This window comes from Arachis hypogaea, chromosome 7 (assembly GCF_003086295.3).
Source record: "Arachis hypogaea cultivar Tifrunner chromosome 7, arahy.Tifrunner.gnm2.J5K5, whole genome shotgun sequence".
NCBI lineage: Eukaryota > Viridiplantae > Streptophyta > Magnoliopsida > Fabales > Fabaceae > Arachis > Arachis hypogaea.
In genome coordinates, this window is record NC_092042.1 from 60,031,209 (window position 1) to 60,058,736 (window position 27,528).

General features: G+C 36.9%; 1 protein-coding gene and 1 long non-coding RNA gene across 2 annotated transcripts; both read left to right on the plus strand.

The window, feature by feature from the left end:
• Positions 1-2,034: 2,034 nt before the first annotated feature.
• Positions 2,035-8,534, plus strand: LOC112703195 (phospho-2-dehydro-3-deoxyheptonate aldolase 1, chloroplastic). Its single transcript, XM_025754533.3, has 5 exons — positions 2,035-2,870; positions 3,987-4,264; positions 5,679-5,955; positions 6,417-6,662; positions 7,991-8,534. Exons 1-5 carry the CDS (start codon positions 2,304-2,306, stop codon positions 8,258-8,260), a joined length of 1,638 nt encoding a protein of 545 aa, XP_025610318.1. The 5' UTR covers positions 2,035-2,303; the 3' UTR covers positions 8,261-8,534.
• A 3-nt stretch (positions 8,535-8,537) lies between these two features.
• Positions 8,538-10,448, plus strand: LOC140174496 (uncharacterized). Its single transcript, XR_011864048.1, has 2 exons — positions 8,538-8,951; positions 10,205-10,448. It is a non-coding gene; the product is annotated as an uncharacterized lncRNA (long non-coding RNA).
• The last annotated feature ends 17,080 nt before the right edge of the window (positions 10,449-27,528 follow it).

Here is a 27,528-nt window from a genome sequence, read left to right on the forward strand (position 1 = left end):
CATTGGCGTTTAGAGCCAAACCGCGTCCAACAACAATTCTTCTTAGGACTCCTGGTGCTAAACTCTACTCCTTCGGCATTTAGCACCCGACAAGCAGCAAGGAAGTGCATAATTGCGTAAAAAGAGGCGCCAAATGCCACCAAAGTGGCTCCAAACGCCTACAACAGTCCCGAATCCGAGAAATCTTCGTAATTAAAGAAGATTTGAAGACACCAAACTTAAATTACAAGGAAGATCACTAGTTAGTCAAAGAGTCATTAAGAAAAGATTTGAATGATTAGATTTGATTTTGTTCCGATTTAGTTTGAATTTGAATTCTAGGTTTAGTCTTAAATGTTTTACTATAAAAAGGAGACTTCTTTCCTCCCCAAGGACACACACTCTCCCTCTCTTCCATCTTACACTCCTCATTAGTTTTAGTTTTACTATATTTTTATCATTATATTTTTTTTCTCAAATTTTTTAAATGAAAAAAATGAGAATAAATTAGATTTTTATAATTTGTTCGATTTTATCACCAAACAAAATACAAGAATACTAAATTCTGTGTCTCTATTTTTTTAAATCTTGTTCTCAATATTTTGTCTTGTCTTGATCTCAGAAACAAGCGCAACCTTAATTCTTAACATCGGATCATTTTAGTGAATTTATATAAAATATTTTGTTAACATAAATAATTTTAAAATGATAGAATCTAATTATAAAATTAAAATTAATATAAAAAAGTGATTGAAATTTTTTTAAATAAAAAATCTAATTATAATATTAAAAAAATTATAAAAACTAGTAGAATAATTTAACCTATAAATAACATATAAGACAATACACATCATTATTAGATTTTGCGGGGGTAAATAAGCCTAAATTTAGATGCATTGTAACTTGTAAGCGAGGTCAGTTATCTCAACATAAATGCACGCAGTCGCACCTTCCGTCTCGTTAATAAAACAAAACAAAATTCCATTCAAATTAATAGTGCCGGGGTATGTCTCTATCGAATATAATTATTTATATTACATTGATAACAATAAATTAAACTAAGAAAAATGGTTGGTACTAACAATTTTTAGTATTTTTAGTTATTATTTATTTAATATAAATATAAAATTATTTTTAATAAATAAATTTTATTAATTTATATATATAAATTTTAAAAAAATTTAAATACAAATTATATTAATTCATATATATATAAAATTTTGATAAATATAAATATAAATTATATATTTATTATGTATAAAATATTTATAAATATAAATATAAATTATTAATAGCTAAATATTAATAAAAAATAATAATATTTATTCATTATATAACATTATTCTTAAGATATATAATATATATATTTGTGTATAAGCCATATCAATATTTTTATTTTTCTGATATATAGACATAATAAACAGTAATATTATAAAAGTAATAATTTTATTATCTTATTTAATTTAATATTTATAATTATATATTTATTATATTTAAAATTAAATAACTATTTTAACAAATGAATATTAAATAAAATATTTTAAAAGTATTTGAACGGTTTTTCTAATTGTTTTCAAAATATTATTGTTTATTAAATTTTTATATAACTATGCATATAAAATAGAGATTAGTAGGTGAATATCAAATGCAACTAATAAATATTTATATTACTTGTATATTAAAATAAATTATTAAAATTAATTATTAATATAAAATATATATTAAAATATAAATATATATTAAAAAATTATAAAATCAATAAATTTGTGATTTATAATTATTAATTAATTATTATTAATATTTTTAATAATATAAAATTATATCTAATGATATAAAATTATTACTTTTTTTTATTAATTAAATATCGATCAAATTTTAATAAAATTGTTAATTTTTAATTTTTTTATAAATTATATATATTTAGACATAAATATATAAATATATTAATAATTAATTTTAATAACATGTAACATTTTTGTAATAATCAAGCAATTTGACTTCGTTGCCAGCTTTCCACACTCCAAAAGTTTCCAATTATACCCTAAAGAGAACTGAGTTGACGAGAACACCCTTCCCCTCCCAACTACCACGCCGCGATCTCTCTCTACCCAACTCACTTACCCCCACACCAACAACCTCATAGAGCCATAGTTGTTCTCTTTTTTCTCTTATAAAACCTACCACAAACCTCCCTCATTCTCTTCAGGCACCTCTGAAAAAGTGTGACCTAAACCAAGAGAGAAATTGTTTTAAAAAAAAAAAAACGAATCTCCCGTAGATCCTTTCTCAGAGAAAAAACCTACCCAAATCATCAAGAAAGCATAATGGCTATCTCAACTTCCAACTCCCTCATCCCTGCAAAGACCTTAATGCCCCCAACAAACCACTCCCTATGCCCATCCACCAACAGAATCAGACCCGGGACTAAGCCCACCTCCAGGCCCATTCTAGCCGTCCATGCAGCCGAGCCCACCAAGAACGTTAACCCGGTGGTCTCCGACAAGCCGGCGGACAAGTCGCAGCCAGCATCCTCCGCAATGGCAGCTGCAGCCGCAACCGCTCCAGCTCGTAACGCTGTGCAGGGAAAATGGACCCCGGACAGCTGGAAATTGAAGCGGGCACTGCAGCTGCCGGAGTACCCGAACAAGGAGGAGCTGGAGGCGGTGCTGAAGACGCTGGACGCGTTCCCGCCGATCGTGTTCGCAGGGGAGGCGCGGAGCCTTGAGGAGAAGCTTGGGGAGGCGGCGATGGGGAAGGCGTTCTTGTTGCAGGGTGGAGATTGCGCTGAGAGCTTCAAAGAGTTTAATGCTAACAACATTCGTGATACATTCAGGATTCTCCTCCAGATGGGTGCTGTATTGATGTTTGGTGGCCAGATGCCCGTCATAAAGGTACCTAACAAAAATTTCAATTCTAGAGTCAAAATCAATTGTGAGACATATTCAGAAGTAATTGTAAATCTTTTTGTTTCTTGTTATAGGAGGTAACTGAACGTTAGTTACATACTAAAATTAGTTATTAAATTATATATATATATGTTTAATTTATTTTTAATATATATTTCGTATTTAATATGTATTTTATATAAATAATTAATTTTAATATATAATTTATTAAAAAATTAAATTTTAAAAATATTAGCTTTTTAATAATTGTTAATTAATTAATTAGATGGGATTTCTTTTAACAGATTCAATTTATTGAAAACATAGAAATTTGATTTTCAATAAAATTTTTTCTTTGATTTTATTGCTTAATGGATACCTTTTTTCTTATTATTATTATTAATATTAATTTTTCGTTAATACATTTTTATACATTACATATTTAATTTTTTACTTAATATTCATTGCTATGTCATATCATTAAAAAAATATTTATATTCATATTATTATTTAAAGAATATTGAATACAAGACTTTTAGTATATAGTTTTCGGTATCTGTATTTAACATATTTAGAAATTATAATAGAGACGTTGTGTGTATATATTTTGTTTGTTTAAAATGAGATATATAGAACTGATATAGAAACATGAAATTACTTGATGGTTGGTAGCTTTTTTTTTTATTTCAATTTTTCAAACTTTTGTGTGTTGATCTTTTAAAATTATTTTTAGAGAAATGCTAGAGCATCATAAGAATTTATTATTTTTGCTATCAGTGTTTAAAATTATAGGATAAAGTATATGGTTAGATTACTAGAATAAATGAATTAGACTAAAAAAATTGAGTTGATGATTAAGTAATGGCAAAAAGCAATAAATTTTAATGGTTTTTAAATATTTTTTATTCATTCAATTTTCTTTTTTCGGATATATTTTTGTTCAATTCATTATAGAAGTTAAGTAAGTCACCAAAAAGAGAAGTTAAGTAATTTTGCTTGTAACTTTGTGTCACTACCTGGAATAGAATTAGTGGCAGATATATACAGACTCCAAAATATGAGTATTAAGGATGAACACAAAGATTATTGTCCATTTGTATGACAATGTCAATGTGGTTGTAGGTGGGGAGAATGGCGGGTCAGTTTGCAAAGCCAAGATCGGACCCATTTGAGGAGAAGAACGGGGTGAAGCTGCCCAGCTACAGAGGTGACAACGTGAATGGAGATGCTTTTGACGAGAAGTCGAGGATTCCGGATCCACAGAGGATGATCAGAGCATACTGTCAAGCCGCTGCCACTCTCAACCTTCTCAGAGCTTTTGCCACCGGTGGCTACGCTGCTATGCAGAGGGTCACTCAATGGAATTTGGACTTCACTCAACATAGTGAACAGGGAGACAGGTTTGTATGCTATTTTGTTCTGTATTTCTATCCACGCATTTCTTTCTATGCTCTTTATATTATCCTACCTAGCCAGTTAACTACTTAAAAACCTATAAATTAATGTATATATAACGGTATAGAAAATGGATTCATTAGAGTATTTGGAATACAAAAGAAAAGAGGTGATAATTATGATGTTTAAAAAGTGGTGACTAATTTATAAAAAAATGTTAAAAATTAATATTTAATTTTAAAAAATACAAAAGTAAATAATGTTTAAATATTTAAAATATATTATAAAAAATAAATTAGACAAAATTTAAACACCAAATAATAATAGACATCATATAATTCTTAAGAAAAGAATACTTTAGTTATAAGAAGAAATCCAGAGAAAAGGAAAAATGTGATAAGACAATTCACAATTTTAATATTCACTTTCTATTTACAATTTCTAATACTCCTTTTTTTTAATATTTCTAATAATATTTAATATTCAAACCTATTTCTATTAATCGGGCTAAGCCCAGTTATATTCATTACACAATACTTAATTAGTGATATAAATTATTTAAAAAAATTAACATAATGTATTTATAATTAATATTTGATGCTCTAAGCAAAATTAGACAATTTTTTTTGGATACATTGCACATGACAAATTTTCATTAACTCCTTGATCCGCTTTAGTGATAATCTATGCACAGATCTAGGTTGGCCATAGCTTATTTTGGTTGCCTTGTATATAAGTTATTAAGGGTATTTGCTTTTGAATTTTTAAAAGATAAAAATTATTTTATATTTTTTAAAAGAATTTTAAAATATTAAAAACGTCTTTTATTTCTATTCTTTTAAAAATAAGATATTGTTGATTTAAAAAAATATTTTTTTAATAAAAATACTTGTTTTAAAAAATGTATCTAAATGTATTTAAAATTTAATAAAAGTAATTTATTTTTTATAAGAAATACTTTTTTCAAATAAACCAATTCTAACTAACACTGAAAATGCAAAATTTTCATACTTGATGGCATTTTATCACTGAAAAAACTTTTATAGCATTTAACCAACTTGTGTTGGTAAAGTGGTTAATTTACTTGTTCGTTTAAGTAAGTATTGAGGGGTCGAAATTCACTTATGTATGCAATAATTTATTGGCTAACTTAAAATCTTTTAGTCGAGCTCAGATATGTGTGACGAATTAGTCTTTTACCTGCTAGATTAAAAAATACTGTAACAAAAAAAAGCTTTTATAGCATTTAATTGGGGATATAAATAGCATAGAGACACATACACCTATATTCAGGAGAAAAAATATTTTGTATAGTACATGTTCCTCTATCAATGTGAAATGCTTCCATTCTAGCAAACTTTTCTATGATAAGTTTGGCTTGGGTTGAAAATTAAATTTGTTCTATTTTTGGCATGGCAGGTACCAAGAGCTTGCTCACCGAGTTGATGAGGCCCTCGGCTTCATGGCCGCCGCAGGGCTCACGGTGGACCATCCTATAATGAAAACAACTGAATTCTGGACTTCACATGAGTGTTTGTTGTTGCCATATGAACAATCTCTCACTAGGTTGGATTCAACTTCTGGACTCTACTATGACTGCTCTGCCCATATGCTCTGGGTTGGGGAAAGAACCCGACAATTGGATGGTGCCCATGTTGAGTTCTTAAGAGGAGTTGCCAATCCCCTAGGAATCAAGGTTTGCAAATGATTCTTATAAAAAATAGTATGTAAAAAAGATAAAAAAATATTTTTTGTTCACGACGTTTGCAATTTTTTTTAAAAGAAAATATTTCAAACAGTTTAATTTCATTTAATTTTGTCTTTTACATTTTCGATTTGTATCAAAACCAATTTTATTTCTAACGTTTTAGATGAGTATTTTTGACACATAAAAAATATTTAAGATAAAATTAAATAAAATTAAACGTTGAAGATATTTTTAAAATAATTACTATCGTTTTATCAAAAAAAAAAAAAAACATACTTTACCCCTGTAATGTAAGCATGGAACTGCCCCTCATTTTTTGTTGTTTTTGACCAAACTGATACATCAAGATACTAATATAATAATATTAATGTATCAATTTATTCGAAAGCATAAATCTTGAGTCTTAATGGCTTTGCTGATTTTGTATGTTGTTTTATTTAATGGTGTAGGTGAGTGATAAGATGGATCCAAATGAGCTAGTTAAACTCATTGATATCTTGAACCCACAAAACAAACCAGGGAGAATTACCATAATCACAAGGATGGGAGCTGAAAACATGAGAGTGAAGCTTCCACACCTAATTAGGGCTGTGAGGAAAGCAGGACAAATTGTCACATGGGTCAGCGATCCTATGCATGGAAACACAATTAAGGCTCCATGTGGTCTCAAAACTCGCCCCTTCGATGCCATCAGGGTACGATATGTTTGTCCTCTACTCCTATTCTCACTGTTTGCCGGTCCTACAAATATTAGCGCTTTAGTAATTTTAGTCATTTTTAATATATATATATATATATATATATATATATATATATATATATATATATATATATATATATATGTGTGTGTGTGTGTGTGTGTGTATGTGTGTGTTATAGTTATAAATTTTTTTTTAAGTTTCAAAAATACTGATATTCTAATGATTTTAGCCCCGATCTCAATAATAAAATTTATATATAATTAAGATCAATAACTAAATATACTTAAATACTGATTTTTTTTAATACCTCAAACTTTTTTTATTTTATAATAAAAATTAATGATTACAATTACTAAAATAACAATGTTCTTAAATATTTAAAAATTTTCCAATACTTTTATCCAATCATACGCACTATAGTTTTACATTACTAGGAGGACACCAAAAATTAAACATTTTTTAAGCTGAATCTGCCAAAATAAGATTCGTTTCACTCTGGCAGTGATATTCTTTAATGTTTTTTTCATTTCAAACTTCAAATGAAAGAAGGAAAAGGTTTGGAAAAAGAAGAATAAAAAATTGAGTCCTTCCTTCCTTCACTGGCATTTGATCTGGTCTTACCTGGTGGGCTAGTGGGCTACCAAACTCTCTAAGTTAAAATCTAATATATTTAGAGTGGGGTGGGTGAGGTAGTAGGTGAAATAGTGAGAAGTCTTCAAGTCTTTCTTTGTTCATTTTTTTACCTTATTCTTTTGGTTTAGAAAAAAAATGCAAAATTGATGTATATATTCGGCTCCATTTCTTTGATAGAAGGTGGGATTTAGACTCATTGGGACCCATATGATTGTGATTATAAATTCTTGCCCACTATAATAGAAAGAAACATCACAACTCACAAGACGTGTGTCACTCTTATTAGTGGAAAAACAGTGATTTAACAATAATTTAGAAGTTGATTATGAATATGATCACTTTATTTAAAAGAAAAATGTATGTTTAGCGTTTACATGATTGCATTCTATTCAACACAAATGTCTAATATATTACCCTTAACTTTTAGTATAACATCATTTTCATTCCTTAAAATCTTATTTATTCTCATGTTGTAGAGGCTAAAATCAACATTAACTCATGTTTATTTATTCTCATTTAATTGATTATTATTTGAGGTTTTAATAAGACAGTGGTTTCTTCTGTACTTGCTTGACCACTTTTAAGTTTGAATTACAATGAATTATTTATGAAAAGGAGAAATCATATCACTCTCACTTGTAACTGGTACAACCAACCTATGATTAATAATATTATTGAATTTGGAACAGGCTGAAGTGAGAGCATTCTTTGATGTGCACGAGCAAGAAGGAAGCCACCCAGGAGGAGTTCACCTAGAAATGACGGGTCAAAACGTTACCGAATGCATTGGTGGATCAAGAACCGTCACATTCGATGATTTGAGCTCACGCTACCACACTCACTGTGACCCAAGGCTCAATGCTTCACAATCTCTTGAGCTTTCTTTCATCATCGCTGAGAGGCTCAGGAAGACTAGGATCAGAACACAGCAGCCCCTTACACCCGTAGAACAACTCTAAGAATATATATATATATATATATATATATATATATATATATAAACACCCACCTACAAACAAATATCTACCTTTTTTTTTTCTTTCACGTAATGTGTAATTGTGTATGGTGATAGATGGAGAACCTAGTTAGCATGTTTTTCGTGTAACGTTTTATTTTGTCTCGTGTATAAGTGTAACTGCCCTGTAATGCGTTTGAGCTTTCCAAGAACAAGAGTACTTAATTAATTAATTAATTAATTAATTTATTAATAAGAGGACTTTCTTGATTTTGTAATTCTTCCTGGGTAGGTTTTTCGTTCTTCTTTTAAACATTACAGGACCAAAAACCCAAAACACATCTACTCATAAGGTTGGTGAAAATTCCCCAGGCGCGGCAATCGTCCCAAACGGGAATTCGTAGATGGAGAATTTTATCGTGGAGATGGGTATGAGGGGATAAATTTTCCGGAGACAAGCATGGGAACCCGAGCGAAAATCCCCTTCTTCAGCCTTCGCCTACATTGTTCCTGGGTCCTTTGTTCTCTGCTTTCCTGCACCGCTCTTCGCTCCTTTATTACCTGATTCTCTTGCGCTGTCGCTGCTCCATCGTTCTCGCCATGCTCCGTCGTTCCCACTGTTGCTTCATCGTTCCCTCGTATCTCTGATGCTCTCCTAGTATGAGTCTCCTCTTCCCTTGTCCATTCTCTGCCAGGTACTCTTCTCTCTTCTTGCTTGTTGATTTTTCCTTTTCATGATATGCTGAGCTGAGGGAGAACTATATTTGTTTAATTTTTATTGAAAAAAAAATATGCTAATTGTGATTTATTGTTTGAAATTGTGTTTTATTGTTTAATTTTGTTGAACAAAAATTTTTTTGATCTAAAATTTTTCCATATTCACTATTTGAAATTGTGTGAACAACAATATTACGCAAATTTTCTGATTTATGTTGTTTTAATTTATTTTAACGAGAGACTGGGAATGGAGTTATTTCTTTGATGATGAAAAAAATATTTGAAGTTGAAAATGGAAAATGCCGAAATGGAGATCCAGTGTGGACTGCAAGGATGGGAATGGGAATGAGATTAAATATTTCCTCACGACGGAAATATGAGTGGAACAGGGAGAAAATTGTTGGATTATCGTGGAGAGTTTTTGATTACCAAAAATTTTTTAGAGAAAAATCAAGTAAAAGAACATAAGATGGATGAAAAATGGCGAAATGGGATCCTCGTGAGGACTGCAGGGACGGAGAATGAGATTAAATATTTTCTCACGACGGGAATATGAGTGGGAACAGGGAGAAAATTGTTGGGTCACTGTAACGAACTTTTGACCACCAGAAAAATTTTAGAAAAGAATTAAATGAGAAAACATAAGATAAGAAAACACCACATTCAACTCAAAATCTTAAGTGGTATCTTCTCATTTTATATTCTTTTCACTCTTCCTTGTTTTCTTTAATATGAGACTAATTTCATACGATACAACATTAATAAAGATTAAGATTCGAGACCGAGAACTTGGAGGCATCTCCTACCCTGTTCCGCCCCGTTCGCATCCTTATCTATTCATAAGAAGAAAATAAACCAAGAATTTAATATGCTCTAAATAAGAAACACAGGTAGCCTTTCTAGGAAAGCCAATGCTATGGTGACGATGGGAAGAAAAGTCAATCCAAATTTCATATTGACAGCTTCGAATTATCGAATTATTGAACTGATCTTGTTCATATATACATAAATGGCTGCTTCTCTGGTTTTATCCAAATGGTGCATTGATGTGCGCTACATAGACCTGAATGGCTGCTTGTTTTGGTATTATTCACTGTAATTCAATTTGTGTACTGACCTTGGCTACATCGGTCTGAATGGTTTGCTTGTTTGATAAAATCCGATTAGTGCACTGAACTGCTCGATGTAGGTCTGAATTGATGCTTGTTCATTAAGACTTACCACTAACCAGGTTTAGGCCGTTTGGTTACACTGCAAGTGCTGGATTTGCTATGCTCAATACGGGGTAAGGTAGTCGGAGGTTGATTGCCGCTAATCTGGTTGTGAATGTAATCTGGTGATATTTTCATAGAAACTGAGTTCTCGAATATGCTTGAATTTATGGCTTGTTTTTTCTTCATTCGACATTACCAATTGCCCTTTCTAATTATATTGTGTCGACTCTGCTTAAATGAAATGTTGGTTGATTGCGTTTATTGTAAATTTCTTCGTATCATTAATGTTGTGGCCTTGTGGAGTTCCTTTTTATTGACTCAAACATAAATTGTAACAAGAGACTATACTCTATTTTTCTTAATTTGTTTGTGGTTTACTCATGAAAATAGTCCAAAAGAAGCCCAAACCAAAATCCCCTTCCATCCCACCGAACCAGTGCACATGTGGGGAGCATTTTGCACACAAATGGGCTCATTACTATTTGTGGGTATGGGCTAATAGTCCGATTCCTATACCTTAAGTCTTTAAAAAAAGGATATCTTTATCCAAATAGAATAACAGGGCAAAGCAACACACATCATAGTCATTTAGTCAAAGCAAGTACATTGTAGCATGATCATTTAGTTCATGCATGCATACTATATAACAGGGCCATTGCATGTCTACAGGTCCATCATGCATGTGCCACAAAACACTATCTTAATGCAAAAGCAAGTTCTAACAAGCATGTGCCACATAACACTAAATTAATGCAAACACACTACAAGTGTGTGTGAAGTATATTATAAAAAACAAGTCAGGATGCATATATGCATTAAGTTTTTTACAAAATAAATTAACTCGAAATCGATTCTAAAGTGTTAAGCTTTGGCTGTCACTCCTGTCTACTGTATTAGTCGGCTCAGCATCTTCGTTGTGCATTGGACAACTGTTACGGTGGATAGCCGGAGATTAATAGAATAGATGACGTTGGTTGGCCCAATCGCCCGCGGATGGTAGTCTCCGAGCTGGTTCGCACGCTGGAGCCTCCTTCCGACTTGTGTGCGTGAGTGAATGGGGGGTGGTACCTGCAAAGACACTTCGATGCCTAAGTTAGCAAGGGCGTTAGCAGGTCTAGAGAGTATTGGGTTTAGAGATACCTGAGGGGTGTCAGTGTATTTATAGTAGTGAGCCAATAACCACCGTTGGAGTAGTGCCGTATCTTTTGGGTGTTAACTGTCCCTCTATCTTAGGGAGGTTAAGATATGGCTTGATGAAGCGGTTAGAGAGATTTTAGGGGCGATTACTCATTCAAATGAGTGTTTATCCGCCAGCTAACCTCATGTCCGACTTCTTCGAAGTAAGTCGTAGTCAACACCGACTTCTTATATGAAGGTCGGTGCTTAGCTAGGCTTAATTCTTCGGATTAAGCCTTTCTATTTGGACCGGGCCTTTATCATTGGGTCAGGGTATGAACAGTGCCCCTACTTGAGCCCAAGATCTCTTTAGGGCTTTGGGTTCAAGTATTCAACTCGGATTCGTAGCCGACTTTCTTGGAGGAAACACGGGTTTTTAAACCGACGTGATTTTCGCGACCTTTTGTTTCTGACAGTTACGTCTATTCAAGCGTCGTGTCCGTTAGGGATGCATTTAGAGATTGATGGCTTTGATAACGGTGCACTCTCATTAATGACTGCTCCGTTTTTACCATTATGCCCCTTAGCATGTTTATAAATACTTTCCCTCTCTTTCATTTTTCCGTTTCTGCAATCTTTCAAACTTCTTCTTTCTTTGTTCGTGCTGCATTTATTTGTACTGTGTTCTCGTGCTCTGGAGACTTCTGCTTCTTCCAACCTTCATTTTCAGAAAGCGGTTAGCTTCTTTTTCCTTCTTCGCACTTTTTGTATGACTTTACTTTGTAGAGAAATAGGTTTGTGGACTTTTGCTTGGTTCCTTTTTCTCCTCTCTAGAGACCTTTGTTTTTTATTTTTTCTTTTCTTTTTCCCTTTGTAGGTTTCTTCATTTTTTCTTAGAGAAAGAAAATGGCCTCCGTAGATTGGGTCGATGTTACTGTTCTAGGGGAGGAGCCGTTGGTTGATGCGGAGTTTATTACTCATCTTCGCACCCACCACCGGCTCTGTACTTCGGACGAGGATGAGCCTAAGTATGAATTGCTGGTTCCTGGTTTAGAGGACCGAGTTTGTCATGGGAGAGCCAACGAAACGGCTCCCCATTTCTTCTTTATGTATGAGTGCATGATCACCCGTCTGGGCGTCTTTCTACCCTTTTCAGATTTTGAGATGTCTGTTTTGCAGCATTGTCGGGTTGCCCCTACCCAGCTTCATCCCAACTCTTGGGGTTTCTTGAAAATTTATCAGTTTATTAGCCATGCTCTGGATTTCCCGACCTCTCTGAAAATCTTTTTCCATCTTTTTCATATGACCAAGCCTTTTAGTGGGCTGAACAATAAACAACAATGGGTTTCCTTCCGAGCCATACAAGGTCGGAGGATTTTTACCCTTTTCGACGAATCTTTTCATGACTTTAAAAATTTCTTTTTCAAAGTGCAAGCTGTAGAGGGTCATCACCCCTTTTTTCTGGATGATAATTCTTCTCCTCGCTTTCCTTTATACTGGCTGGAGGCCTCCCCTTGTGAGAAATATGGTCTGGATGACCTGGATGAAGTAGAGGCTGCCGTTATGGGGTTCCTCCGAGAAGTATGGGGGAGGGCCCCATATTTGGATACTAAAAGGTTTCTCCAAGGGTCTCCGGCCTTTATCCAATCGCAGCTAGGTAGTTTTCTCTTGTCTGTTAGATTTTCGCCTTGTTAAATGAAAAGCCCGACTTGTTTGATTCTTTAGCTATTGTTTTCTTTTTCAGAAATGGCAAAGACAAATGCTCAAGAATCTTTCCAGAGGGTCCAGGAGGCTAAAGCTAAGTCCCGCGCTCGGGCTGGTGGTGCCAGGGTTATCTCTCCTCCTCCTCCTCCTCGGAACGTTGGGACTCTTTCCAATCCCATGGTGATTTCTTCTTCAGCTCCCTCTCAGCCGCCCCCCGTCGTCCGACCTTCCCCTGATCCCAAGAAGCGCAAGACCTTAGAGTCTGGTTCTTCTGGTGAGGTTAAGGCGGATGCTCTTGCGTTCGTCCGAAAGAATATCTATCCTCATGCTCGTATAGGCATGGATGATATGTCTGTTCGGAGCCACCTTACCACTATGATCGAGGAGAGTCTCAAAGCGGCGGGGGTCTGTGGCAAGCTCTTGGATATTTTCGAAAAGGCTCCTCTCAGCTCTTTAGGGATGACCTCGAGGGTCGAGGAGCTGGAAGGAAGGCTTCGTACATATCAAGAGCATGAGGGAGAGTTGAGGAAGGAAATTGCCAAGCTGAGGGAGGAGAGAGATACCCTCCGGGAGAAAGGGAAGGCTTTGCAGGCACAATGCAACATGGAGATGGATCTGAGGAAAACAGCGCATGCCAGCTATCAAAGCTTATTCAAAGATCTTGTGTCTGTGAAGACTGGCCTGTTGAATTCTCGGAAAGCATATGAGGAGTTGGAGGACTCTATTGCCGATGGTGCCGAGGAGTCTTGGAGGATCTTCCTGGAGCAGGTCAGAGTTATTGCTCCCGACTTGGATCTTTCTCCTTTACATCCCGACAAAGTTGTTATTGACGGTGTCATTGTAGATCCTCCTGTCCCCGTAATCGTTTCTGAGTCAGAGTTGAAGACTCGGGGGCAGAGGATTATTGAGTCTCCTCCTCGTTCTAAAGACGCTCCGAGTTCTTCAGCAGTTCCTCCGATCTCTTCATCTCCCATGGATGCTTCTGGTGGCGCTCCTCCCGATTCTGGTGGTGGCGATCCGTCTGCTGTGAAAAAATGATCTTTGGCTATTTGGGGGACCGGCCTGTGGGCCCCCATTTTTAAACTCTTTATTTATTTATAACTGGTTGTGTGGTTTGAACAATTTCTTCTGGCCTCCCCAGGCCGTAAACAAAATATTTTAAAAAATACCCTTTTTTGATGAGGGTTTTTAAGTTAACAAAATGGATACCCTTTTGGGATAAGGGTTTAGATTACCTTATGCGTGTATGCTTTTTGGTTTTTTGAAGTCCCTTTGATATTTTCTTGAAAACCTTTCCTTTTTGCTTGTTTGTTTTTCTGAGCTTCTTATTTAAGGACTTTTGGGACAGCCTTTAAATTTTTCCTAGGTTTTCCAATCTCTTTTTGTTATCCCCTATACTCGACTTTGTTTTAGCGAGTTTTTGTGACTTAGGTTATTTTTGCGATACGTTTCTCTTATACTCGGTTCTTCGCTCCGATTTACGGGTCGGAGTATTTCCGAGCTTTTCTACTCGGGTTCTCATTTCGACTTACGAGTCGGATTGTCCCCGAGTTTTCACGTTCAACTCATATAACCTCTTTACACCGACTTGTACCTCATCGTTTTATCCTGACGACCATCTAGGTCGGTTCATGGGATTTTCACGTTTTGTCGAGCTTAAGTCGGCGCGTTTCGTAGAAAGACTTATAAAAAATAAAAAGGATTTTATAAGAGATATTGTAAATGAAAAAGATCTTTATTTATTGGGGAGGTACCTTCTTGCTACTAAGGGTTTTTATAGCCTATCTTCCCTTAGCCTCTACTATGATGCCTCGTTAAAAACCCTTCTTCAGAAAAAACCCTTTTGGGAAAAAATCATGAAGTTGGGAAAAGAGTACATCAGGGAGTAGAGTTCGCTTTTAACTGTAGTACCTTTTCATATTACAAGCATGCCACGACCTTGGTAATTCAGTGCCGTTCAGGTCGGTTACTTTATAATAACCTTTTCCTAAAACTTCATTGACTTTGTATGGTCCCTTCCAATTTGCGGCGAGCTTTCCTTCTCCTGATTTGTTGACTCCAATGTCGTTTTTGATTAAGACCAAGTCATCAGGAGCGAATGTTCTTCGAATGACTTTTTTGTTATACCTTGTAGTCATCCTTTGTTTCAAGGCTGCTTCTCTTATTTGGGCATCTTCTCGGACTTCGGGGAGCAAGTCGAGCTCCTCTTTGTGTCCCCGTACGTTTCCGACCTCGTTATGGAGAACTACCCTTGGGCTTTACTCATTGATTTCTATTGGTATCATGGCTTCTACGCCATAGACTAGTCGGAAAGGTGTTTCTCCCGTGGCGGATTGGGGGGTTGTCCTATAAGCCCATAGCACCTGAGGGAGCTCTTCAGCCCAAGCTCCTTTTGCTTCCTGTAGTCTCTTCTTTAGCCCTGCCAGTATGACTTTGTTGGCTGCCTCGGCTTGCCCATTGGCTTGTGGGTGCTCTACCGAGGTGAACTGATGTTTGATTTTCATACTGGCTACTAAGCTTCTGAAGGTAGCGTCGGTGAATTGGGTTCCATTATCTGTAGTAATGGAATAAGGTGTCCCATATCTTGTGATGATGTTCTTGTAGAGGAACCTGCGACTTCTTTGAGCGGTGTGGTGGCCAATGGTTCTGCTTCTATCCACTTTGTGAAGTAATCTATTCCCACGATCAGGTATTTGACTTGTCCTGGCGCTTGGAGAAAAGGACCTAACAAATCCATTCCCCATTTTGCAAAATGCCATGGAGAAGTGATACTGATGAGCTCTTCTGGTGGAGCCACGTGGAAATTCGCATGTATCTGACATGGTTGACACTTTTTCACAAATTCTGTGGCATCTTTCTGCAAGGTCGACCAGTAGAATCCAGCTCGGATTATTTTTCTGGCTAGTGACCTTGCTCCAAGATGATTTTCGCAGATCCCACTATGTACTTCCTCCAATACCTCGGGAGTTTTTGAGGTCGGTACACACTTTAACAATGGCGTTAATATCCCCCTTCTATAGAGGACATTTCTTACCAAGGTGTAGTGTTGTGCTTCCTTTCGGATCTTTTTAGCTTCTTTCTCCTCCTTAGGGAGGACGTCGAATTTTATGTATTCGACTAGAGGGTTCATCCATCCGAGGTTTAAACCTGTTACCTCAAGTACTTCTTGCTTGTCTTCTGTTTTTGCTACGGAGGGTTCTTGGAGGGTTTTTTGAATCAGGCTTCTGTTGTTCCCTCCTGGTTTGGTACTTGCTAACTTGGACAGGGCGTCTGCTCTGCTGTTTAAGTCCCGAGTTACGTGTTTAACCTCGGTTTCCGCAAAATGCCCGAGGTTTTCCAGAGTTTTGTCCAAGTACCTCTTCATGTTTGGGTCCTTTGCCTGATATTCTCCACTTATCTGGGAGGTCACCACCTGTGAGTCGCTGTATATCCTTACCTTTGTAGCACCGACTTCTTCTGCCAACTTTAGTCCGGCGATCAAGGCTTCATATTCTGCCTGATTATTTGAAGCCGGAAATTCAAATTTTAAGGAAACCTCTATCTGGGTTCCTCTTTCATCTACCAATATTATGCCTGCGCCGCTTCCCGTTTTGTTGGAGGATCCGTCTACACAGAGTTCCCATGTAGTCGGTTTTTCCTCTTGATCCCCTGCGTATTCCGCCACGAAGTCGGCGAGGCATTGGGCTTTAATTGCTGTCCGAGTTTCATATCTCAAATCGAACTCGGAGAGTTCTATTGCCCATTGAACCATTCTTCCTGTAACATCCGTCTTTTGGAGGATTTGCTTCATGGGTTGGTTCGTACGGACTCGTATTGTGTGAGCTTGAAAGTAAGGTCGTAGCCTTCGTGAGGCTATTTCTAAGGAGTAGGCAAACTTTTCTAGTTTGTGGTACCTTAGTTCAGGGCCTTGTAGTACTTTACTGATAAAGTAGACTGGATGTTGTCCGACCTCGTCTTCTTTTATCAGGGCTGACGAGACAGCCTTGTTTGCTACGGATAGGTACAGAACGAGGTCTTTCCCCGGTACTGGTCGGGTTAGGATAGGAGGTTGGCTTAAAAACTTTTTGAACTCCTGGAACGCCTCCTCGTATTCAGGAGTCCATTTGAACTGGCATTCCTTTCTTAATAAGGAAAATAGTGGAAGGGATTTTAGCGCCGATCCCGCCAGAAATCTAGAGAGGGCTGCAAGTCGGCCATTGAGCTGCTGGACTTCTCTCAAACAAGTCGGGCTTTTCATTTCTAGGATGGCTCTACACTTGTCGGGATTGGCTTCAATCCCTCTTTGTGTCAGCATAAACCCTAGAAATTTTCCTGCCTCCACCGCGAAGGCGCACTTTGCGGGATTTAGCCTCATCCCATGCAGCCTTATGGTGTCGAAGACTTGTGAGAGGTCGGACAAGAGGTCGACTTCCTTCTTGGTTTTTACTAGCATGTCGTCGACGTATACTTCCATTAGGTTCCCTAGGTGGGGGGAAAATACTTTATTCATCAACCTTTGATATGTGGCTCCTGCATTCTTCAATCCGAATGGCATGACCACGTAGCAAAAGTTAGCTCTAGGTGTGATGAATGAAGTTTTCTCCTGGTCTGGCTCATACATCGGGATTCGATTATATCCCGAGTAGGCGTCCATGAACGATAAGTATTGGTACCCCGAGCTGGAGTCCACTAGGGTATCAATACTTGGTAGGGGATAAGGGTCCTTGGGACATGCCTTATTTAAATCGGTATAGTCGACACACATTCTCCATTTGCCATTCTGTTTTTTGACTAGCACTACATTGGCTAGCCATGTTGGGTACTTGACCTCTCTGATAAAGCCGGCTTCCAGGAGCGCCTGTACTTGCTCTTCTACTATTAGGGCTCGTTCTGGGCCGAGCTTGTGTCTTCTTTGTTGTACGGGTCGAGACCCTGGATAAACCGAGAGCTTGTGGGACATGAGCTCGGGGTCAATCCCAGGCATGTCAGAGGCCTTCCAGGCGAAGAGGTCGGAATTATCTCTTAGGAGTTTTGCCAACCCTTGTTTTAGAGTTTCCTCTAGGTTGGCTCTTATATAAGTGTTTTTCCCTTCCTCTTCGCCGACCTGTATCTCTTCGGTTTTTCCTCCCGGTTGTGGTCGCAACTCTTCTCTGGCCCTTGCGCCGCCGAGCTCTATTGTGTGAACTTCTCTGTTCTTTCCTCTCAGATTTAGGCTTTCATTGTAACATTTCCTTGCCAATTTTTGGTCTCCCCTTACCGTTGCTATCCCCGCTGAGGTCGGGAATTTCATGCAGAGGTGGGGAGTGGATACCACAGCTCCGAGCCGATTAAGGGTAGCTCTGCCGATTAAAGCATTATATGCTGACCCCACGTCGATGACTATGAAGTCTATGCTCAGAGTCTTTGATTTTCCCCTTTTCCAAAAGTGGTGTAAAGGGGCAAAAATCCTAGTGGTTTTATTGGCGTGTCCCCTAATCCGTATAGGGTGTCGGGGTAGGCTCTCAACTCTTTCTCATCTAACCCTAGCTTGTCAAAAGCAGGCTTAAAGAGAATGTCTGCCGAGCTTCCTTAGTCTACTAGGGTTCTGTGGAGATGGACATTTGCTAGGATCATAGTTATTACCACTGGATCGTCGTGTCCAGGGATTATTCCTTGCCCATCTTCTTTTGTGAATGAAATGGTAGGAAGGTCGGGTGACTCCTCCCCGACCTGGTAGACTCTTTTGAGATGTCTTTTGCGAGAGGATTTGGTGAGTCCCCCTCCCGCAAACCCTCCTGAGATCATATGGATATGTCTTTCTGGAGTCTGCGGTGGTGGGTCTCTTCTATCCATATCATTTCGCTTTCTCTTTCCATGACTGTCCGACCTTTCTATGAGATATCTATCAAGCCGACCTTCTCTGGCCAGCTTTTCTATCACATTTTTAAGGTCGTAGCAGTCGTTTGTGGAGTGACCATATATTTTATGGTACTCACAGTAATCGCTGCGGCTCCCTCCTTTTTTATTTTTAATGGGTCTAGGGGGTGGCAGTCTTTCAGTGTTGCAAATTTCTCTGTATACATCCACTATAGAAACTTTCAGGGGAGTATAAGAGTGATATTTCCTTGGTCTCTCGAGACCGAGTTCTTCCTTTTTCTTGGTTTCCCTTTCCCTCTCTTTTGTTGAGGGAGGGACCCAGGTCGCCAGCTCAGGTCTCTCAATTTGGAATTTTCCTCCATATTGATGTATTTTTCAGCTCTTTCTAGTACATCACTTAGAGAAACGGGGTGTCTTTTAGATATGGACTGTGAGAAGGGACCTTCTCTGAGTCCATTGACTAACCCCATTATGACTGCCTCTGTGGGCAGGTCTTGAATCTCCAAACATGCTTTGTTGAACCTTTCCATATAGGCTCGTAAAGATTCTCCGACCTCTTGTTTTATTCCCAGGAGGCTCGGTGCATGTTTCACTTTGTCTTTCTGGATTGAGAACCTCATCAAAAACTTCCTTGAGAGGTCTTCAAAGCTAGTAACCGACCTCGGGGGGAGGCTGTCGAACCACTTCATCGCTGCTTTTGATAGAGTGGTCGGAAAAGCTTTGCATCGCGTAGCGTCGGAAGCATCGGCTAGATACATCCGACTTTTGAAATTACTCAGGTGATGCTTTGGATCCGTGGTTCCATCGTAGAGGTCCATGTCAGGGCTTTTAAAGTTTCTCGGAACCTTTGCTCTTATTATGTCCTCGCTAAAAGGATCCTCCCCACCTAAAGGCATTTCTTCTTGTTCATCACGGGAGTTACGACCTTTGAGGGAGGATTCTAACTTCAAGAGTTTTCTTTCCAACTCTTTTCGTCGTTCCATCTCCTCTTTTAGGCTCTTTTCGGTTTCCTTTTGTCGCTCCCACTCTTGTTCTAACTGTTCCAGGCGGCTGTGGATTAACCCCATGAGATCAGTTACGTGGGATGGTCCTCCTTTCTCTGACTCGCGCCCTTCTGAGGAGTTTACCTTCGGGTAAAACCCCGGAGGTGCCTTCTCTATGCTGATTATCCACTTCCTGGTGGAGTGCGAGGTCCACATCGTTATTGCCTGTGTCCAGATTCTCTTGCTCAGAGTCTGTCTCCACATGGCCTTCTTCGTGGGATCTGTCCGCCATCGATGGATGATCTCTCGGGTCCCCGGCAACGGCGCCAATGTTACGGTGGGTAACCGTAGATTAAAAGAATAGATGACGTTGGTTGGCCCAATCGCCCGCGGATGGTAGTCTCCGAGCTGGTTCGCACGCTGGAGCCTCCTTCCAACTTGTGTGCGTGAGTGAATGGGGGGTGGTACCTGTAAAGACACTCCGATGCCTAAGTTAGCAAGGGCGTTAGCAGGTCTAGAGAGTATTGGGTTTAGAGATACCTGAGGGGTGTCAGTGTATTTATAGTGGTGAGCCAATAACCACCGTTGGAGTAGTGCCGTATCTTTTGGGTGTTAACCGTCCCTCTATCTTAGGGAGGTTAAGATATGGCTTGATGAAGCGGTTAGAGAGATTTTAGGGGCGGTTACTCATTCAAATGAGTGTTTATCCGCCAGCTAACCTCATGTCCGACTTCTTCGAAGTAAGTCGTAGTCAACACCGACTTCTTATATGAAGGTCGGTGCTTAGCTAGGCTTAATTCTTCGGATTAAGCCTTTCTATTTGGACCTGGGCCTTTATCATTGGGCCAGGGTATGAACAACAACCTTGTTGAATGTGGCGCTTGACACAGTTGTCCCAAAATCGACCAGCTTTTTCGCAAATTTCATCCCTTTTTGGATTTGTTTTGGTCATGACGAAGTCAACAGCTAATCGCATGCTAGTCTTGCTATTGACCTGCAACAATAGAAAATCCACATTATTCACATGCAACGAATCCTATCACAAATAAATGATCAATATTAAATTTGGTTTCTGCTCAATGATTCAAAACAATCGATTATTAAAGCAATTGAAAGTTACACTACTATTGAAAACCAACTTCTACAACCTTTAAATTACAGTTTATGCGTACATCAACTGAAGAACAACTAACTATCCTAAACCCTAAAGAACTCCCATATCACCCTTAATGAAATTGATACTACATATGAAATTTAGTTGAAATTATCCAAGTCATTCGATGCCTTACCCACAAGTCATATGAACCCCATAGATGTGATAACTCTATCCATTGGGCGACTCAGATGCCACAATCCTTAGATTTAGGCTTTTGCTGTCCAATGATTGGCTCCCTCAACTTGTAGGTGTTAACAGGTGGTGAAGGCTTTCCCGCTTTTCGTATAACTTCCTATCCTTAAGCATGCCGCTAAGGAATTCAACCCGCAATTAACAAGATATCCATCTTAGTGGTATATTGGTGGACGAAATTGTGATCCTTAATTAATGGCTCCTTGGCATGTGCCAAGGAAAACTAATTTAACTAACTGATTACTTGCACAATTCCGTTCAACTAACCAGCAAGTGTACTGGGTCGTCCAAGTAATACCTTACGTGAGTAAGGGTCGAATCCACAGAGATTATTGGTTTGAAGCAATCAATATTTATTTTATTAATCTTAGTTAGGATGTCAATAGGATTATTTGGATTAAAAGTGAAATTACTAGATTTGATAAAAGAGGGAACAATGTTACTTTGATTTGCAGCACTGAGGAATATGTTGGAGTTTTGGAGATGCTTTGTCCTCTGACTTCAACTCTTCCTTGAAATCCTCTTCTCACACGCAAGTTCCTTCCATGGCAAGCTCTATGTAGGGTGTCACCGTTGTCAGTGGCTACTTCCCATCCTCGCAGTGAAAACTATGCTCACGCACTCTGTCACAGTACGGCTAATCACCGGTTGGTTCCCGCTCCTACTGGAATAGAATCACTCTTTTGCGTCTGTCACTAACGCCCAGCAGGTTAAAGTTTGAAGCACGTCACAGTCATTCAATCCCAGAATCCTACTCAGAATACCACAGACAAGGTTTAGACTTTCCGGATTCTCATGAATGCTGCCATCAATCCAGCTTATACCACGAAGATTCTGTTGGGGAATCTAAGAGATATTTATTCAATCTGATGTAGAACGGAGGTGGTTGTCAGGCACACGTTCATGGGTTGAGGAAGGTGATGAGTGTCACGGATCATCACCTTCTCCACAGTTAAGCGCGAATAAACATCTTAGATAAGAACAAGCGTGTTTGAATGGAAAACAAAGGAATTGTATTAAATCATCGAGACGCTGCAGAGCTCCTCACCCCCAACAATGGAGTTTAGAGACTCATGCCGTCACAAAGTATGTAATTCAGATCTGAAAGTGTCATGAGGTACAAGAGATGTCTGTAAAAGTTGTTTAAATAGTAAACTAGTAACCTAGGTTTACAGAAAATGAATAAACTAAGATAATTGGTGCAGAAATCCACTTCTGGGGCCCACTTGGTGTGTGCTGGGGCTGAGATTAAAGCTTTCCACGTGTGAAGGCTGTTCCTGGCGTCAAACTCCAGGTTATGACGTGTTTTGGGCGTTCAACTCCGGATAATGACGTTTTTCTGGCGTTTAACTCCAGACAGCAGCATGAACGTGGCGTTTAACGCCAAGTTACGTCGTCTATTCTTGCGCAAAGTATGGACTATTATATATTGCTGGAAAGCCCTGGATGTCTACTTTCCAACGCCGTTGAGAGCGCGCCAATTGGACTCCTGTAGCTCTAGAAAATCCATTTCGAGTGCAGTGAGGTCAGGATCCAACAGCATCAGCAGTCCTTTTTCAGCCTAAGTCAGATTTTTGCTCAGCTCCCTCAATTTCAGCCAGAAAATACCTGAAATCACAGAAAAACACACAAACTCATAGTAAAGTCCAGAAATATGATTTTTGCCTAAAAACTAATAATATTCTACTAAAAATTAACTAAAACATGCTAAAATCTACATGAAATTACCCCAAAAAGCGTATAAAATATCCGCTCATCATATATCAACTAACTTCAAGCCTACCCAACACACCGGACAAATAAATCATGCTGGTATCGCTAACCACAAAAAACATTTGATCAACTCTTACAGTTTGCAAGTCTTCACACTTAAATGAATCTAGGTATATGAGGGACTCATTGTAGATATCGACAATCATAAGGTACCAATGACGGTTAAGATGCAGCGGAACAAAAATATGTATACACGGTTAAGTGATAACAGAAATTGAGTTTTTATTTATATCCAAAAAAATTGTAACTAATTCAAGGGAGACAAAGTTTGAGGGAAATTAAACGTTTGTAAGGCTGTCCACGACACCAATATAACGATGCTTGATATATTCCCAGGTCTCTTTGCAAAATACACTTGTGTTCAAAGCGACTTGCTAACAAGCGACAATAAATAGTACCAAATAAGATGCTAAATATGTAATTATTGTAATTAACAATTACAGAGTCAATAAACATGTGAAAGAGATTGTGCACTATTAACACTGACGACAAAGGTTGTTGGTAGCCACCATATACGTTTATCTCCTCTTTCGGAAGTCAGCATGGATACCAGCAAATTTAGTACATCGTCCACAACTTCCTCACCTGGGCGCAACGTCCACAGGGCTTCCCTATCCCCTTGGCAATGATCATTGGGGATAAATATCTCCCTGCACTTATGGTGGATAAATGTTAAAACACATTTAAAAACAAATCCGACTAAACTAATTAAACCACACATACGAAAGCAACATTAAATTATCGCACTTAAGGTACAGGTCTCGTGCAAAAATATGCCCTGTAACTACCATCTCCAAAGTCACAAAATTCACCCCAGTGGGAGGCCGAAGCATAACATCAATGCACTGCATAAACAAAGCACCACGCATTACATAATGCCACTTATCTAACCAAGTAAAAACCATCGTTTAATATATACAAAAAGCTTCTTCCAAAATATTTTAGTGTAACCCCCTAAAAAAACAAATCATACATATTACTCAATGTGTCTACAGTGATATACCTGGGAAAAATCTCCTCCATCCATGAAACCCGAACAATCCACCCCGAAGAACAGAGGGCTATTTTTTCTTGTTTTTGGTTAAACTATCCCATGCCGGTCTTTATTTTTGGCGATGTGCTCCAACCTTCTCTGGCACAAAAAGATTCAGGGAATCAAATAAATACCGGACAAGTAAACACACACTTGTTTCAAATGACTTGTGTATTTGAATATTTATATTAGCTTAAGGGTGTGTGTAGTTCAAAGATTAAATTTTATTACTAAGTAATCTCATTCCTAGGCATTATATTCTTAGGAATGAGATTACTTGGAATATATGATTCCCGTATTTAGTTGTAAAATTTAATACATTGGAATATTATGTAATAATCCTAGGAATGACTAAATTTTTGTTTGGTTAAATTTAAATATCTTGGTCATATTATGTAATATATCAAAATTATCCTTAATCATTCAAATTAAAATATTAATGACTAAAAGTTAAATATTTTTTAAATTTACTAAAATACCCCTAATAACAAATATCTTAATTAAACTTATTATTGATTCTAAATTTTTTTAAATTTACTAAAATATCCCTAATAACAAATATGTTTAGTTACCCCTAATAACAAATATGTTTAGTTAAAATTATTATTGATTTTAATTTTTTTAAATTTACTAAAATATTCCTAATAACAAATATGTTTATTTAAATTATTATTGACTCTAAATTTTTTACTAAAATACCCCTAATAACAAATATGTTTAGTTAAAATTATTATTGACTCTAAATTTTTTTAAATTTACTAAAATACCCCTAATATCAAATATCTTTAGTTAAATTATTATTGATTCTAATTTTTTTAAATTTACTAAAATATTCCTAATAACAAATATCTTTAGTTAAATTATTATCGACTCTAAATTTTATCTCTACTAATAAATTTACTATAATACTCTTAATAACAAATGTTTAATTAAAATCAATTTTATCATAATTAAATTAGTGACTATGACAATGTAAAAGGATCAGTGTTCATCTCAAATGATCCTCAACTAACTGAATGGCGGCATCTCTATTCTCCTAGCATTGTAATTACTTCCAAAGATGCAAAATCTATGATCAATTATACACAAAGCAACAAAAATCCAAAATCCACCATCAATTTTCAACAAACATTTCTTGGAATCAAGCCATCACCAGTTGCTACACATTCTAGTTCAAGAGGAACTTTAACTAGTTTTCCATGGATCTTAAAACCTGATATAATGGCATCAGGAACTAGGGTTTTAGCTACTTATATTCCTCACAAAATAACAGCAACAATTGGCACAAATATCTTCCTATCAAATCACTATAATATTCAATAAAAATTCAAAAATAGCAATATTTAAAGCAATTTCTTCAAAAATGGCAAAAGTTCCCCCGGTTGAAGTTGGAACACCATGTCGATCAGACTATTGTCCCTTAGAATGCTAAGGCCAGCCTTCATTCTATCATCACCGCTCAAACCAGGAACATCTCTCAACAGTGCCATTAGCTTCATTCTACGCTTAGCTCCTTCTTTCTCATGCTTAAAACAAGAAACCATATCAACTAAAACGGCTGTGTGTTCTTGATAAGCACCTTTCATATCTCTCATTGATTCTACTACTATGTCAATCACTTCCTCACTTTTGCTCCCTCTTTTTCTTTTATTCCTTTCTATATATGAAGCACTAGGAGCAGCAGAAGCACTAGGAGCAGCAGAAGCACCGGGAGCAACAAGAACACCAGGAGTTGAAGGCTCCTAAAAATTGAAAGCAACACCAGCAGGAACATCAGAAGATTATTCAATATTGATAGAAATGAAGAACAAGTAGCCTAACTGATTATACATGCTCTACACTTGTATATACAAGCATTATCTCTGCCTTGGCCAGCAAGACTAACAACATTAACTAACTAAACAGAACCTAATAGAATATTAACTACCCTGATTCTAATTCTGTTTGCATAATTACATTCATATCCTTTTTTTCTTTGTTATTATATTTCACAGAAATGAAGATCAGTATTTTTATCTAAATGCTCAACATGATGGGAATAGTTAAGGCTAGTCACAGGCACATATTAAAGTAAATGAACTAATGAAGAATCACTCCAAAATCCAAGAATACATAGCAGTAGGATCAACAATAAGTGAATTTATGTACATGAATTAAAGTCAATTGCTTACGTACTTGAGAATCAGCTTCATATTCCATTTCGGTCTCTTCCAAATTTACTTGGGTGTTTTCATTCACTTGCCGATCACTCAAGGTTGCTTCGCACTCAGCCTCCATTGTAGCAACTGCTTGAGTTACATTTTCTGCATTGCCTCCTTGAGCCCTATCTCTACCAAATGCTATTCCCAACTCCTCAAAATGTGGAAATGATTTATTATAGAGGCCATTAGCATTAGGATGGGACTGAAATTAAAAGAAAATAAATAAGCAATTACTATTAAAAAGCTTAAGATAAATAAACTTGTATTAAGAAAGTTATTTAGAATTTACACTCTTCCATTCATTGAAAATTTGTCGCTCCACCACAATCATTTTATCTTTGTCGTTCCAACCAAATCCACTCCCAGCCGTGCCCATCATCTCAACTATTGCAAAATATTGTCTTTTTAGCAATTTCACCCTTGATTCAATGAGTAGATTAGCCTAAACATAGCAAAACAATTTAGAATTATTACTACTCTGTATATGACACCACAATTCATCCAAGCATAACTAAATATAGTGAATGTATGGAGCAGTAATAATCATTCAGTTTTTGAATAACCAACTTATTATGAATAAGGTAAAGTTTATATGTAAGTTGAATATAAAGTTTTTTTATTTAATTTTAACACTGCAATTTTTATATATTCAAACTAAATTCTTTCTGGTCCTTTCATCTCTATCCCATCATCATCTTAAAAATAAATGACAGCAGTAAAGCATCTCAATATAAAAGCATAAATATTTTGTAAACTATACAATTATAACACAAATACAGAATTATAAACAAAAAAAACAAGTATTATGTAAAAAAACTGTACCTTAAGATCAAATCCAGGGATCTTTTCATGCAGCATTTTTTCCAAATGTTTTCCATAACCGGATTTAAACGTGCCATTGTCACACTTCCAAGAAGTAGTTGCAAGCTCTACCAAACACTCAACTAATTTTGCATCTTCGTGTGGCATCCATTGACGCTTAGTTTGCTTTGAATTAGGTTGAGTATTCTCTTCCATTTTCTATAGAAGCAGAAAATAACACAAGATAATTTTTCATCATCTTAAAGCAAGGAATCACACAAGTATGAAAAGAACAGAAATTAACAAGCATTTCATAGAGGGGAAGCATTAATTAGGCCAAACATGAAATCTCAATCAATAATTTCTATACAAGCATAAAGGCAATGAAAATTTTAGTAAACCTATATAACTTAGTCAATTATGGTAAACTTCAAAGTCAGATTACAACTGTCTCTGAGGTTACTACCTACTATTATTAGAAAGTTGTTAATTAGTTATTCAATATTGTACTCTGAATATAGGAGTAATAAGTAATTTTGTATTTTCC

What these genes read in the sequence shown, in the direction of transcription:
- LOC112703195 (XM_025754533.3), top strand. Translation starts at nt 2,304, where the DNA reads ATGGCTATCTCAACTTCCAACTCCCTCATCCCTGCAAAGACCTTAATG. An exon ending in GCCAGATGCCCGTCATAAAG is followed by an intron (nt 2,871 to 3,986) that starts GTACCTAACAAA and finishes ATGTGGTTGTAG; the next exon opens with GTGGGGAGAATGGCGGGTCA. An exon ending in CATAGTGAACAGGGAGACAG is followed by an intron (nt 4,265 to 5,678) that starts GTTTGTATGCTA and finishes TTGGCATGGCAG; the next exon opens with GTACCAAGAGCTTGCTCACC.